Source organism: Mustelus asterias, chromosome 17 (assembly GCF_964213995.1).
Source record: "Mustelus asterias chromosome 17, sMusAst1.hap1.1, whole genome shotgun sequence".
NCBI lineage: Eukaryota > Metazoa > Chordata > Chondrichthyes > Carcharhiniformes > Triakidae > Mustelus > Mustelus asterias.
The window spans coordinates 31758635-31775363 of NC_135817.1; the positions used below are offsets into that span (position 1 = coordinate 31758635).

At 41.8% G+C, this 16729-nt stretch overlaps 2 protein-coding genes across 5 annotated transcripts in view; one reads left to right on the forward strand and one right to left on the reverse strand.

Annotated features, from left to right (window-relative positions):
- The window catches only part of prrg1 (proline rich Gla (G-carboxyglutamic acid) 1), a 28427-nt gene extending 21341 nt beyond the window's left edge, over positions 1-7086 (reverse strand). Inside the window, exon 1 of one of the 4 annotated variants that reach the window (XM_078232500.1) lies at positions 7023-7086. The gene's annotated coding sequence lies outside the window, so the exon portion shown is untranslated. Of the gene's footprint in view, positions 1-4099; positions 4212-6798; positions 6818-6930 lie in introns of those variants that run through there. The other 3 variants (XM_078232499.1, XM_078232502.1, XM_078232501.1) reach the window with 3 other exon arrangements.
- Positions 7087-13590: 6504 nt separating this feature from the next.
- The window catches only part of LOC144506052 (cilia and flagella-associated protein 47-like), a 106510-nt gene continuing 103371 nt past the window's right edge, over positions 13591-16729 (forward strand). The window contains 1 exon segment of the mRNA XM_078231871.1: positions 13591-13734. Within this exon segment, the coding sequence (XP_078087997.1) occupies positions 13591-13734 (144 nt within the window).

Here is a 16729-nt window from a genome sequence, read left to right on the forward strand (position 1 = left end):
CATGGGTTTAAAATAAAAACTTTAGAGGACGAATAACCGAGTAGTATGTGATGGATCATGGGCAATTCCAATTTATCTTTGTGAGAATTGCATAATATTTTTGCACACAGATTTAGTAGAATGAAATTCTGCCTCTCCCAAGAGAAATTTAAAGTTATCCCTCATGCAAACAGTGTTAAAATTAACCACTTAGTCCTTTTACAAATAACTATATGTTAAAATCTAATGTGTTTTTCAAACAAAAGTTATATATGTCCTAAAGAACAGCGAGTCCAAACATGCCACATAAAAAGAGATTTTTCCTCAATGGAGGCAGTTTCCTTTCCCTGTGAAATAATTCACAAGTCAATTTTAAAGAAGAGCTGGTAGTCATTTTAAACTAAAAAGGAGCTACAATCATAAGAAGGCAGAGAGCAATCATCTTAATTCGATGATGGTACTGCTAAGCAGAATGGTTTAAAAAAAAATAAACCAGAGGCACTTTGTCCTCAAGAATTTCTGTACCTAATTCTTTTTCGGTTTCACTTTTTGTCTCTTGATAAATTTAGCCCTGTCCTCCTGGCCTTATCACCCCTCCAGATCTACGCAAAAACCAGACTGTCATGCAAGTTAAGAAATGGAATTAAGATTGCAGTTGGACAGGATTTCACAGCTGTAGACAGGCAATGTCCAAATTAAAAACGTCAGTCTCAGAAAAGTGCTCCAAGTCTGAGCATGCTGTAACTGGAAGATACCCCATAGTGGTTTGAACGTAGCATTCACTCCTGGAAGGAGCGGTTGAGGTAACAAACAGAGGGATAAACAGGATGAATAAAATAATAGGACACATAAATGGGGTTAGAACAGTTGTTCCCAACCTTTTTTTTATGTCACCTATTTTCAACTAAACTGCCCTTTAGCAAGAACTCTCTAAAACCTAAAAATAGGTCAAGCCACCATTTAATGCAATTTTCATTCATCTAAAGATGTTTGCAATGAAATCCTCATCAGTTACTTGTTAAATACAATACCTTTATTGAAAAATGTACACGTTAAAAGTGTTTTTTTAAATAAATGTATGCATTTCTCATTGTGAAAGTTGATAAATGATGGAAACGCTGGGCAGCATCTTACTGATAATGTGGACAGAGTCGCTTGATCAGGGGAAAAATTGGCTGCGGGGCAACTCGCAAGTCTTACTCCACTGACAAGTGTTCCCTTCCTTTTGTTTCTTTTAAACAGAAGCCAGTGTTGAGAATGCCAACTTGTACAAGTAGGTTGTGGGGAGTAAGAGTACAGCTTTTGCGTGATCCAAAAATCAATGGATATTCTTGTTCTGCAAGCAACCAAAACATGTCCAGAGGCACTCTGAAAACTTCAGTTTGAAGGTACAATCCATCAAGAGCTCTGTGAATTACACTTGTCCTTTAAATGACAATTTATTTGATGATTCAATAGAAAGTGAACTAAATGGATCGCATAACTATTCAAATTCTTCCATACTCATGGAGGGGAAGTAGAATTCAAACTTCTCCACATATCTTAAAACACTACAGAAGAAATGAGGTTAAGTATGGTTTTGCCACTGGAATTTGCGGATGTCAGTTTGAACATCTCAAGCGACCCACTTGCCATTTCTTCCTGCTAAAGGGCCAGTTGTGATCTTGAACTCTGATGTTTATCTGTGGCAGTCAGAACATTCCAGTTTTTTTCCCTGCATTTAACATTCAGCTTATTTAGATGGCCAAATATATCTGAAGGATATATATGCAAGCTTAGCCACCAACATCATGAATAACATCAGATATTAATCTTTGTGCGGCAATTCAAACAGAGCCAAAAACACTCAGTGCGTTACGGAGCTCATGAACACGAGAGAGGATCTTTCCCTGAGACGTCAGTGTGCAGGACTAAACCCTGTTATTCAACTCCCATTTCTTCACACAAAATAGTAAACAAGCATGATTTGAAAAGGATGTGACCTCTCATAATTCACAATTTTCATTGTTTGGTCTAACACTGCAGTTAGTTGAGGTGACATTGTTTTGGCAGCAAGGGCTTCACAGTGCATGACCTGGTTGTCAGGATTCTGTTCTTTCACCTCACTCGTGAATCCTTTGACTTTCCCCACCATCAAAGCTGTTATTGTACCAAGTCTAGTTAAGATCATTTCCCTCCAGATAGGCAGTTCTGACATGATAACTCCCTTTCCAGTCGTATGAACGAGCAAACTTTGCAAAAGAAAAAATTCTCTGATACAATATCCATCAATATATCTGGCATAGGCTATAAGCTAGTAGTATCCACTAATATCTGTGCAGATATCAATCCTCTGGGCAAATTTTCCACTCATTTCCATTTTCTGTTGAAGCATCTGTTCAATATGAGCTGACGTTTCATCAATACACTGATTGTACTGTCAGAAAGAGGAACTTTGCTGATTTCTTTAGCACCATCAGCTCGCAACATTACTCTCAATACTTTTGCATACTGGAAGAATAAGACCATGCTGGAAGAATTAGAGTTTCAGCAAGTGTGCAGCTTCTTTGATTTCACTATGAGCTCAGCCGGCAGGTAACTCACCTCCTGCACATTCAGAAACCCGCACACGCTCCATCACGCGTTGATTTTGCTTTACGTTTTGTTATCTCAGGTACCTGAACTACTGGCATTTCAAATTACTTGATACCACAGCAGTGATTCACAGCTTCTTCCTGCAACTTAGGCAACTGGGCCAGCGCAAAAGGCATCACCAGTGCAAGAAAATCCAAAGGCCAAGGCGCCGTACTGTACTATCTTTGTAAAAATCCCAATTTTTTCACCTGAGATTCCATCTGAATCAGAGTGGGATTCTTCACTTCTCTTCTAGAACGTATCCACAACAAGCTGTGGTCAAACACACCTAACTACACCATAAATGCCCTGAAATATCTACTTGCAAGCACCATTTCTGCTCATCGGCCATGCCAAGCAGAAAACTACTCCTAAGATGTAACCTTGCCCAGTGCTGTGCAGCATGGGGTTACCAACCTTCAATTGCCTTCTCAGATCTTTGGGGCTTCTTTTGAGGTTGCTTTGACTAGGGTTTCTCCTGAGCCTAGCTCATTTAGGAACTATTCTTTGAAGCAATTTTATTAATTGGAGTGTGTTTTGCCTTTTCTCAATTTCATTGGTTCCTGTCTTCTTACCTTATGAGGAATGTTGCTTTTTTTAAAAAAACTTCTCCTCATTTACACTCCCGTCCGCCCAAGTCATGTTGTCTCCCTCACACCTCCCAGGGTTTGTGTGTTTTTACTGTTTGTGCAGGTGCACGGGACCTTCATCTTCAGCTTGGTGGTCGGCGTCTCCAATTTCCAAACATAGGATTTCCTCTGCACATGCTGGTTGGGAAAGGGCTGCACATGCACATACATTGGACATGCGCTTACGCACTGACCTATGTAAAGAACCTGAACCATGCATCTATGGCCCTTTCCCACCTGGCCTGGGAGGCCAGAGGTTCATCAGAGCTTGGGAGACATTGACAACAGAGCTAAATATGAATTTTAGATTTAGTTTATTTGCATTAATTTTTAATCATTTTGAATCTTATTTCGTGGTAAAATGGTCGGGAACCTCAGGATTAGAGAAAGCTGGTGTGGAGTGTCAACACTGGCATGGACCAGTTGCCATAAATACTTTCTAATAAATATTTCTACGATGAGAGTTGTCATTAAAGCAAAACTCCAAGAACAAAGTTAAAAGATTTTTTTCCCCAGGCGTTTAAGCAAATAGTTGGTAAAATTAATAGACATTAATTTAAAAGAAAGACTTCTCAAGTGAGATATTTATTGAATAAATAAATAAACTTAGTGCAAGTACTGTCACATATTGATCTAAAGCCTGAAGTGATAATGTAGAGCTCTCACATGTAGGCATGGTTTTCTAACTGTCCTAAATTTGAAGAAAACAAAGGTATCTGTGGACCTGTTGGGGATGAGCGGAGACAGAAGGGAAGGCAAAAACATTTTTTTTTGCTTCAAATATTTTGGAAAAAGGTAGTTGGAAATAAAATACTGTCCTATGCAGGAACTGAGTGTCAGGATCCAACACGCCCAGGTCTGGTGTGCAAATTACATACCAGTCTTATTATATCCTCAAGAAATCACAAAACATGTCACAAGGAATGAATGGCTTCAAGTGTAATCACTTAAGTAGGCAAAGCAGAGCCAATTTGCACATAGCAAGGTCCCCTAAACAACAAATGAGATAATTAATGATTTATTTTTTGAAATGCTGAGGGGAAAGGGTAGGCTAGATCCTTACCAAGAAAGTTCCCTGCACAGCTTCAGTAGTAAGAAGTCTCACAAAACCAGGTTAAAGTCCAACAGGTTTATTTGGTAGCAAATACCATGAGCTTTCGGAGCGCTGCTCCTTCGTCAGATGGAGTGGAAATGTGCATTTCCACGAAGGAGCAGCGCTCCGAAAGCTTATGGTATTTGCTACCAAATAAACCTGTTGGACTTTAACCTGGTGTTGCGAGACTTCTTACTGTGTTCACCTCAGTCCAACGCCGGCATCTCCACATCATCTTCAGTAGTGCCATGGGATTTTTTGCAAGTTTTAACAGTTCTTTCAAAAGTCCTCATGGAAAAGCAGCACTCCCTTACTACTCTACTGCAGTTATAGAATCACAAGCGCATAAAAGGACTGGAAGAGACCGATTCAACTCATCTGAACAGCCTCAGCAATCAAAGAAATGCAATATAGACAACTGTATAGGAACAGTTTTACACTGTGAACCCAGATTCCACTCTGGATTGCGTTAAGACTATTTAGACTGAGTTCACAGTACAATTCCAGATGGATTTGAAACCAGCTTAAAAACATGAAAAGGCAGTGCAATAACTTTCTGCAGCACCCAACTACCCAAAAACAAATATTTTTTCATTTGCACATTTCATCTATGTCTATGAAGATTCAATGTGCCAGTCACCAGCATGCCAATTCCTCTGAGGGAAGAGAGTAGAAAGTAAATAACTAGTGAATGTTTTACAAATACTTCCAGAGAGGGTACTTTAGCATTTATCAATGGGCAAAACGCCAGATAGTTCCCAGTTTTGACAACTTACAAGAAAAATGACAATCAAACTTCCAAAGAGAGCGAAGATGCATTGATAAACCAGACTGGAAAATCTTTTATTCTCAACCTAACGTTTGGATCAAGTAGTTAATGTTACAGATGACATATTTAATAGTTCAGAAAAAATTATACATTGAAACTGAACCAATTAATAATTCATCCACACGGTCCAGCTGGAAGGAATCCAAATCATAAGATTTGATATTTCAATCTATAAAGTTTAAATATCCATACTTTGTGTCCAATACAAGTTGCTTTTACATAGTCAAATCTTTTTGTCACATGCTTTCATATGTTTTGAGTATCTAATATTTTGGAAATAGGTGTGGTTCCAAATTGATGCACTCAACAGCATCAGCTTAATTGTTGGGGAGTCTTGACTGAAGAAGAGGTAACAAAGAATCTCAAACCATTGGTATCAATGTGTTCTTAAAAAATTAAACATAAGTAATCCCTCTTTAGTGTGTCATGCTTGGCCTTTATGTGCTTGGGTGGCATGGCGACCCAGTGGTTAGTTAGCACTGCTGCTTCACAGCAGCAGGGACCAGGGTTCAATTCTTGGCTTGGGTCATGTCTGTACGGAGTCAGCACGTTTTCCCTATGCCTGCGTGGGTGCTCTGGTTTCTTCCTACAGTCTGAAAGACGTGCTGGTTAGATGGATTGGCCATACTAAATTCTCCCTCAGTGTACCCGAACAGGTGCCCGAGTGTGCGACGAGGGGATTTTCAGAGTAACTTCACTGCAGCGTTAGTGTAAGCCGACTTGGGACACTAGTAAATAAATTTAAAACAATTTACTTCTTCAACCAAGCTTTACGGAGGATCATAAAAGGAGAGTGAGGTAAAGAGGGATTGAGCTGGGGTTAATTCCAAAGCTTTAGGACCGAGGGAGTTGGTGGTACAATGGTGCTGTAATGGGAGAGTAATGCAAACAATATGGACAACGAATGATCAGAGGCGCCAGAGCTGGAAACATGAAATTCTCAAGAGAGCTATCAGTCTCAGGGTGGAGGCCATGAAGGAAGTAATTTTAAATTGGAGGGTCTAGGGAGTGAAAGCCAGACAGCACACGGACACGCACGATTAGGATACGAGTGACAGACTTGTGTGTGAATTGAAAGTTTAGGATCGTTGGAAGAGTTCTGGAGCTGACAAAGGCATGGGTGAGGTTTTCGGCAAACGCGCAGTTGCAGACACAATGCCTGCCTCCTATCCAAAGTCGAAGCAAAATTCAACAGGGAAACAACTTGCATTTAACGAAGCAAAAAGTGTTCCAAGGCACTGACTACACGGTGAACAGAGGGAGGAGTGGAATGATTACATCAGTTTTTAGGCTCAGCCGCAGCAATCCACATGGTAAAATCAATTCTAACACGCATTGCTTTAGGTCACTTTAACATAGCACCGGGTAGCTGCTGCCTCTATTATTAAATACCAACACTGCACACGCAATAGAATAACACCCACTTTATGCTCAGAAACCGCTCAAACTTTGCTTCAACAATACAGATCGCTAAATCCGCCCTTAGTAATAATATTGCTTTGAGCATGTCGAGGCTATTTGCTTAAAGAGAAACATGCCTTACCAAGAAACAGAATCTAATCTTTCACAACACATGGTTTCTTGCAGCGATTAACCCGCCCAGCTGCCTAATCCCAAGCGGAGACAAAGGGGTTTATTAAAAAGGATGTCCTTACGTTGATGGAACTCACATGATTGAGCCGGCATTACCGGGCAACAGCCTGGACAAAACACAGGGAAAAGTGGGGCATTCGGCAGCAGCTCTCTACCGCGGGCTGCCTTTCTCAGCTATCTATATATAAACTTACACATTCAATTGTCGGCATAAGAACAACAAACTCTTCCTCCTCCGCTCTCTCACGCTGAAATATGCCCCAAAATTCAGTTCCAGAAAACTTACTGCACTTTCCTCCCGTTCCCAACTCTGCTCCCACCTCCTCAAGTTTCCGTCAGCCAGCCACAGCGAGCATGCGCATAGCCAGCCCTCTGCTCTGTCACGGCTCAGTCTTCAATATCCAGCAAAATTCCCGTTAAAGGAGAAGGCTGCGCATTTTCACAGCCTCACTTTTACTCTTTTGTTTTTACACCACCAGCTATGCAGCAGTGTGCACCATCTACAAGATGCACTGCAGCAACTCACCAAGGTGCCTTAAGACAGCACCTTTCAAACACTACCACTGCCACCTGGAAGGACAAGGAAGTCCAACAGGTTTATTTGGTAGCAAACGCCACTAGCTTTTGGAGCGCACCTCCTTGGAGCAGCGTTCCGAAAGCTAGTGGCGTTTGCTACCAAATAAACCTGTTGGACTTTAACCTGGTGTTGTTAGACTTCTTATTGTGTTTACCCCATTCCAACATCTCCACATCAGGACAAGGGCAGCAGACACATGGGAACACCACCACCTGGAAGTTCACTCGCCATCCTGACTTGGAAATATATTGCCGTTCTTTCACTGTGGCTGCATTAATATCCTGGAACTCCCTCCCAAACAGCACTGTGGGTATACCTACACCTCATGGACTACAGCAGTTCAAAAAGGCAGCTCACCACTACCTTCTCACGGGCAATAAGGGATGGGTAATGCTGGCTGAGCAAGTGAAGCCCACACACCCCATGAATGAAAACATAGGGCTGGAAAATGGGGCGAGCTGGGGAGCTCTTTCAGGAGTCGGTGCAGACCCGATGGGCTGAATGGCCTCCTGTGCTGTAAAATTCTATGATTCTATGAGTAACAAAAAATTATTTTGATATATGTTATGCTGATAAAACACCACCCCATGTGCTTACAAGAAAAGGTTTGTGGTCTTATTCATTCTTTTTTGATAGTAGATCTCACTTGTAACATTAAACAGTAAAGTTGCTTCATATATTTTATAAATATAAGTAAGAGTATGGGATATAATCACATTACTGAGTATTTCTGTGAGGTTCTTTTTCAAGCTTTCTTTATTCATTTACAGGATGTGGGCGTCACTGGCAAGAGCAGCATTTATTACTCATCCCTGCAGGATTCCTAGCCTTTGACCTCCTCTGGCATTCACAGTGTTTATACAACTAGTCCAGTTCAGTTTCTGGTCAATGGTAACTCCCAGGATGTTGATAGCAGGGGATTCAGTGATGGTAATGCCATTGAATATGAAGGAATGATGGTTACATCCTCTCTTGTTGGAGATGGTGATTGCCTGGCACTTGTGTGGCATGAATGTTACTTGTCACTTGTCACCCCAAGCCTGGATATTGTCCAGGTCTTGCTAAATTTGGACATGGACTGCTTCAGCATCTGAGGAGTCACAAATAATACCGAACATTGTGCAGCCATCAGTGAACATCCCCACTTCTGACCTTATGATGGAAGGAAGGTCACTGATGAAGCAGCTGAAGATAGTTCAACCTCGGAATGTCTTTGTGAATGTCCTTGTCGAACATCAGAAATCTGCACCTTCCTAAATTTACAAATTATTTTGTAATTTGTTCCCATCTGGCAGCATGGTGGCACAATGGTTAGCACTGCTGCCTCACAGCGCCAGGGACCCAGGTTCAATTCCAGGCTTGGGTCACTGTCTATGCAGAGTCTGCATGTTCTCACCGTGTCTGCATGGGTTTCCTCCGGGTGCTCCAGTTTCCTCCCACAGTCCGAAAGATCATAGAATCATAGAAGCCCTACAGTGCAGAAGGAGGCCATTCGGCCCATCGAGTCTGCACCGACCACAATCCCACCCAGGCCCTACCCCCACATATTTACCCGCTAATCCCTCTAACCTATGCATCCCAGGACTCTAAGGGGCAATTTTTAACCTGGCCAATCAACCTAACCCGCACATCTTTGGACTGTGGGAGGAAACCGGAGCACCCGGAGGAAACCCACGCAGACACGAGGAGAATGTGCAAACTCCACACAAACAGTGACCCGAGCCGGGAATCGAACCCGGGACCCTGGAGCTGTGAAGCAGCAGTGCTAACCACTGTGCTACCGTGCCGCCCCTGGTTAGGTGCATAGGCCAGGCTAAATTCTCCCTCAGTGTTCCCGAACAGGCGCCGGAGTGTGGCGACTAGGGGATTTTCACAGTAATTTCATTGCAGTGTTAATAAAAGCCTACTTGTGACACACTAATAAATAAACTTAAATTTAAAGAGCAGGGGTGGAATTTTCCGGCCATGCTCACCCCAAGACCGGAAAATCCCGCCTGAAATCAACAGACCTTTGCATGGTCCGCCCCCACCCCCTATGATTCCCGTGGTGGGTGGACGGGAAAATTCCACCTCAGAAGTCTGGACTGAACACGTTGTAACTAGGATTGCAAGCAATGGTGACAAGCTTAATTAATATTGTAAAATCAAAAATAACATTTGGTAATTTTGTCAATATACAGAGTTTACAAAGATAAGAGTCAAAAGGTTGAAGAATATGTTGAGATCCATGTCAGTACAGTGTTAAGAACTCCATTGATGTTAAATGTGAGTATTCCAGAAGGGAAACTTGGAACGCCGGTTTGTAACTATTTATTTTGTAATTTGTTCTAATGTGAGGAAAGAGATGAAAATCAATGAGGAAATTCCCAGTGTTTTTGTAAACATTCAAATAAAACATGTTTATTAAACAGTAAAACACACAAGAAAGAAAATACAGAACAAAAGTTACACTTAACTAAATAATGGCTGCATATGCTGTTCCAAACCTCTCGACTATCCTAAGCTCCGAGAATATACTTCCCCAAAACAATTGAAGTGGATTATAACTCTAGCACTAAACATAGACTACATTAGAATGGGCGCGTTCCCTCAGCGACCACCCTCACCCCAGTTCAAGGCAGCAACTTCACACTTATTTTGGGTCTGAGAAAGTGAGCCAAGGTTCCCCCAAGGAAAGCAAGTTAAAGAGTTATTACATTTTCTCAAGTAGCCTGTTAAATAATCTGTTGGCCAGATTATAACTACCTGGACATTATTAGAGTCCAGAGGTCTCTCTTCAAAAATTGCATTGTCCCGCTTTCAGAAAAAAAACAAGAGAGGTGGATTTTTATACTGCTTGCAGAAGACTACAAGAGACATTGTACTTTCCCAACTTACTTTCAAGTTTATTACTGTACTACTTAACATGCAATACACTTTAAAGTGGATAAGTACATTGTAACATTAATGCCTGTAAAAGATAAAACTGGGCGGCACGGTAGCACAGTGGTTAGCACTGCTGCTTCACAGCGCCAGGGACCTGGGTTCGATTCCCGGCTTGGGTCACTGTCAGTGTGGAGTTTGCACATTCTCCTTGTGTCTGCATGTGTTTCCTCCGGGTGCTCCGGTTTCCTCCCACAGTCCAAAGGTGCGTGGGTTAGGTTGATTGGCCATACTAAAATTACCCCTTAGTGTCCTGAGATGCGTACGTTAGAGGGATTAGTGGGTAAAATATGTAGGGATATGGGGGTAGGGCTTGGGTGGGATTGTGGTCGGTGCAGATTCGATGGGCCGAATGGCCTCTTTCTGTACTGTAGAGTTTCTATGATTCATAGTCTTAGTTCTAATGCAGAATCCAATAAAATGTTAAAATACAATGCACCGCTAATATCAATTTAAGAAGATCCATCAGTATTCAAAGTAAAATTTAACATGAATTCATGAGTGAATCAGTTGTTGGGCAGTTGGATATAAAGTTGTCTGCTTTCCGATATCCAACCCCTCGACAACTGGAGAAACATTGAGGGGGTTCTCCAAGTTCCTTTCTACAATATTCCTGATTTCCTGAAAGGAAATGGGAACAAAATAAAAGCAAATTACTGCGGATGCTGGAATCTGAAATCAAAAGAGAAAATGCTGGAAAATCTCAGCAGGTCTGGCAGCATCTGAAAGGTTCTGGAAGAGCAGTGGCAGTGGTTAAACACTGGATCCTGGAAGAGAAGTGACAATGGGTTAAACACTGGATCCTGGAAGAGAAGTGGCAGTGGCTTAAACACTGGATCCTGGAAGAGAAGTGATAATGGGTTAAACACGGGATCCTGGGAAAGAAGTGGCAGTGGGTTAAACACTGGCTTTGACAAAAGGTTATCTGGACTTGAAATGTCAGCTCTTTTCTCTCCTTTCAGATGCTGCCAGACCTGCTGAGATTTTCCAGCATTTTCTTTCTTTAGGAAACTGGAACAGTTATACCCTTCTAAACCAGATTACATAATTCTTTAACAGCAATGCGTGTTGCCTCTTTGATTAACTCCTTCTCTTAGATGTCTGTTTATTATTTATCCATTTTAATTGTTAAAATGGTTTTATGATCCACACTGTGAGACTGATATATGGTCATCATGTTCTTAAATATGTCCTTAATATCTTTCCTGTTTACCTCTAATTGTTTCTATCTTTTATCAAAGTGATTTTAAACTTTTAGTAGAGGAATAGATTGTTTAAAGTGTGTTTTTCTAATTTGCTGAGGTAAGTTCTAAGTTCTGAGTTCTAAGAATGTCTCCTGATAAGAGGAGAGACAATGCCATCATAAGAAATTTTAAAGTTCCTTTGAAAATGACTTTAGAGCTTTTTCTTATCTATCCTTAGTGTGAAGAGAACTTGAAAGGCCTGGTGTTAATTTATGTATGGTACAGTCAACATCTGTTTAATACCTGTAGCAAACAAAGCTGTCAGCTAGTGCTGTCCATATATATGCTTTAAGACTGTTGGGCAAAAATAGTGATAAATGAATATGAACAAAGAGCAAAGAACAAAGAGTGATGCACAGGAGCAGGTCCTTCGCCCCTCCAAACCTGTGCCAATCATGATGCCTTAACTAAACTAAAAAAAACCTTCTGCCCTTACTCGGTCTGTTTCCCTCTATTTCCTCCCTATTCATGTACCCATCCAGATATGTGTCCACTTTCTCAATTCTGAAGTATAATATCCTCAATACATGTGAATTCTACCTATTTATTTTTTGTATTTCCTTCACACAACATCCTATAGATTTTAACACTATGAGCGTAATCCTGGAGAATGATGAACAGGATAGTCCGCAGACAGGACATCATTTAGAAGTCAGTGCTTTCAAAGAATATAAGTAGATGCGCCAGATAGTCACATCACCTATGCCAATATCCTAACAAAATTCTCACAGACCCTCCAAATGACCGTCCACTGAGATCACTAGAACTCCTTGTGGCAGACTATGTGAGTTGTCAGGGTGATTTTTAAATTGAAATGGTGCTTGTGGAGGTCTCCCTTTCCCTCTGCTGAAGGCAAATATAGTGCCTGAGAGATAAGGAGGTTTGTGAGGCTTCCAACCTTGGTTCTTGGCATGATGGAGGTTCCACTGACAGCTTCATTAACAATCCTTGCTACTGCTGAAGCATTCTCTCATGAAGTTACAGGCCCTCAGTGCTCAATAGTTAATCCTTTGCCGTCCTGACAAAAGCTCAAATCAAGTATCAGAGAATCTGAGAGCCAGTCCCTTCAATCAGTTGAGGCCACACTTTGGGCACTGTGTGGAGCTTTTGTTTCCTTACCTAAGGAAGAAGTATGAGTCTTAGAGGTCATACAGTAAAAGTTCACAGGATTGATTACTGTGGTGAAGAGATAAAAAACAGAAAATACTGTCAAATCTCAGCAGGTCTGACTACATTTCTATTGTCTCTCCAGATACTGTCAGCCCTGCTGAGATTTTCCAGCATTTTGTTTTTATTTCAGATTCCAGTATTCGCAGTATTTTGCTTTTGTTGGGATGAAGTGATTGTCTGATGAGGAAAACTGAAGAGGCTGGACCTATGTTTCTAGATATTAGAAGAATGAGAAGTAGTCTAAATGAAATTTGATGGATTCTACTGGGGGTTTGACAACGTAGATGCTGAGAAAATATTTCCTCTGGCTGGGAATCTGGAAGTTTACCCCAGTCCAACGCCGGCATCTCCACATCGGGAATCTGGAACACAGGGTCAGAGTAGCAGAGTGAAGGATGGGTCATGTAGGACTGCGGTGGGAAGTTTATTCACTCAAAGGAATGCGGATCTTTGGAATACTCTCTTCCAGAGAGATGCACAAGCTCAGTTATTTGTGTATATTGAACATATAGATTGTAGGGTACTAAGGGAATTAGGGAAATGGGGGCAGTGTGTGATTGTGAGCGTCAGAAGTCAGCCAGGACCATTAAAAAACCCACAGCTCCACTTCCACAAACCCCATTTCACAATCTTCGCTTCCACGTGGAACGCGTTAAAATCCAATGCCTGTACATTCCAAGTTTCGCAAAGGACGCATTTTAAAATAATGACTTCTGCCAAAGGCATTTCAAAATATCGTGTAATGTGGCGTCCGAGATATTCCGCGGGGAGGATTGAAATCATTTTATTTCAGTTTTACGAATTTGTGCTGGAGGAATAGATTGCTTACTTTACTCAGCTAGTTGCTAGGTGACGGCGAATGCTCGGAGAGTGTGTTCCTAGGAGACAGTTTGTTAGTTACCAGGCAGAGGGAGGGATATGTGAAGCAAGCGACTCCAGACATGGACATCGCGGGCCTGAGGCTGTCACATGCAAAAGTAAAATTTATCGGCGTGGAACCGGGAGACGTACACCGGGCTACAATCACCTTACAAAATATCAGCAACTCCCCCAAAATGGTCTGGGTCCGCCCTTCGAGGTACAAGGTAAGAGAGAGCTCCCTTAATTCCCACCCAGACCGATAGTGAGTTGGTCTTAAATTCCCAGGGACACTCTTTCTACCTGGTGAGGAAGAGGTGAATGTGATTGACTCATGTGGTCTGTGGGGGTATTAGTACCCCTGCTCTCATTTTCTCAGGGGTATTGGTGGTGGGATACGCTGAATTCCCCAATTAAGGAAGAAATACTCCATCGAAAATTCTGATTGGCAAGTCCAGGGTCTGTGGAGGGGAGAGATGAGGTCACTCTGGCTGCTTGTCTGTCTGCTCTGGTGATCCTGGAGATTTTATTTGGTGGATTTGGGGTTCGAGGTGGGTTACTGCAGCATGCTGAATTATTTGATTTATTATTGTCACATGTATTGGTATACAGTGAAAAGTATTGTTTCTTGCATGTGCAGACAAAACATAGGGTTCATAGAGTACATAGAGAAGATGGAAAGGAGAGGGTGCAGGTGTTCATGCCTGGCATTTGAAATCAAGTAGAGAACAATAGTGGAGGACTTTTCTTGAGATTATACAGTAAGAATATATTTGGATGACATTTTACTACACATTGTCAATTTGTTTTTTTTGCCGCATCTCTATTGCAATGTGCAATCTTCTTGCTTCAAACTCATTGTCAGCATCGTCTTTTTCATTGGATACCTGACCCTTATCTTCCATGGTGATTCCTCTTCTGTTGACAGAATAGTGCAGGGTGCAGCATACCACTGTCCCCCTTTGGAGGCCACTGGCAGCCAACCAGCAGAGTCTCAGCTTCAGTGGATCTGCTTTATTCCATCTGTATCCTGTGAAAACGTGTAATTATACTTATCTTCATCCATGGCTCCAGATTGGCATCATAAGCATCGGATCCATGTTCTTGAAATAAGTCTTTGACAAGGCGGGAGATCATTGGTGAAAAGTAAGAAGCGTGGTATTAGAGTGAAGGGAACAAACTGGATTTAAAAATTGGCCAGAAGGGAGAAAACAGAACACGTGTTCAGGAAGTTTTTCAGAGTATTTGGAAGTGGTTAGAACATAGAACATAGAACATTACAGCGCAGTACAGGCCCTTCGGCCCTCGATGTTGCGCCGACCAGTGAAACCAATCTAAAGCCCATCTAACCTACACTATTCCAATATCATCCATATGTTTATCCAATGACCATTTAAATGCCCTTAATGTTGGTCCTGATTTATAGTAAAATAGGAAATCTCGTTAATTCTTAGAAAGATGAAAGGAAGCTCTAAAAAGACATGGTTCAGGGCTAAAAATGGCAAATAGAATTCAATGTCAGTAAATGTGAGGTGTTACACTTTGGTGTTAAAATTGTTCTCTGAATGGAAGCAGGCTAGGAGCTGAAGCAGAATATGAGAATTTGAAATTTTCATGAGGTAAAACATGTGAATGAAATTCTAGGTTTTATCACAAGATAACAGACATAAAAGCCAAGGGGTGAGATAAGCCTACACAAAACCTGAATTAGTTACTATATACAACGCGAGCATCCCCATTATAGGAAGGGTATTGGGATGTTAGAGGGGATATAATGCAGATTCACTCAGATGCCATCTGGTATGAAAAAAAAATCTTGAAAAAATCAGGACTATTTTGCTAAATGCCCGAGATTATGAGATGATAGAATGATGTGTTAAATATTGTGAAAGGATGAAATAGGTAGGCAGTGGCAAACTATTTTCAGTAACCATGAGGTCTACCAAGAGGGCCATAAATATGCTTATTTGTTAGAGGTTTGGACAGAGAGCAAGGGAAGCTTCTTTACTCCGAGATTTTTGGGGCTGTGGAATTCATTTCCTGGATTAGTGTTTGAGGTAGAAACTATGTCAAAATTCAAGATGAAGGTAGCTAGGTGGGAAAAGGTATGAACAAAGAACAAAGAAAAGTACAGAACAGCAACAGGCCCTTCGGCCCTCCAAGCCTGTGCTGATCATGATAACCTAACTAAAAAAACAACCTTCTGCCCTTACTTGGTCCATTTCCCTCTATTTCCTCCCAATCCAGATGACTATTAAATGTTGCCAAAGTGCCTGCTTCCACCACATTCTCTGACAGCGCGTTCCAGGCACTCACCACTCTCTGCGTGAAAAACCTCCGCCCGCACATCTCCCTTAAACTTCCCCCCTCTCACCTTGAACCTGTGCCCCCTTGTAAATGATACTTCCACCCTAGGAAAAAGCCTCTGACTATCCACCCTGTCTACGCCTCTCATAATTTTGTAAAACTCTACCAGGTCTCCCCTCAGGCTCCATCTTTCCGGTGAAAACAATCCTAGTTTATTCAACCTCTCCTCATAGCCAACACCCTCGAGACCAGGCAACATCCTGGTGAACCTTCTCTGCACTCTCTCCACGCTTCCACGTCCTTCTGATAATGTGGTGACCAGAACTGCATGCAGTATGCCAAATGCGGCCTAACTAAGGTTTTATATAGCTGAAGCGATGGATGGATGGACGAATGGGCGAGCAGGCGGGTGGACATGCGTGCGTGCTTAGGCCTATTTGCTTGTGTGAAAAATAAGTAACAACCCAGATTGTTTGGTTTGTTTGAATAGCCTGATTTTGGTTATAGGTATGATGTATTTCTGTCCATCTTGTCTAGATATGCTGTTTAATAATAACAACCTGTGTGGGATGAATATCTTGTGGCAGCACCCAGATTTTCTTGGTATTCACTTGCACAATGTAATGGATGGCAACATAGAACCAGTATGTTCATTGAAAGAATTCTTTTGCTTATGCATTGATGGACGGAGCCAGAATAGCTACATGGTCTGCGTCAATGAGGAACGGTAAGAAGTCTCACAACACCAGGTTAAAGTCCAACAGGTTTATTTGGTAGCAAATACCATAAGCTTTCGGAGCTTGCTGCTCCTTCATCAGATGGAGTGGTCTCTGTTCTCCAACAGTGCAGAGACCACTCCATCTGATGAAGGAGCAGCAAGCTCCGAAAGCTTATGGTATTTGCTACCAAATAAAC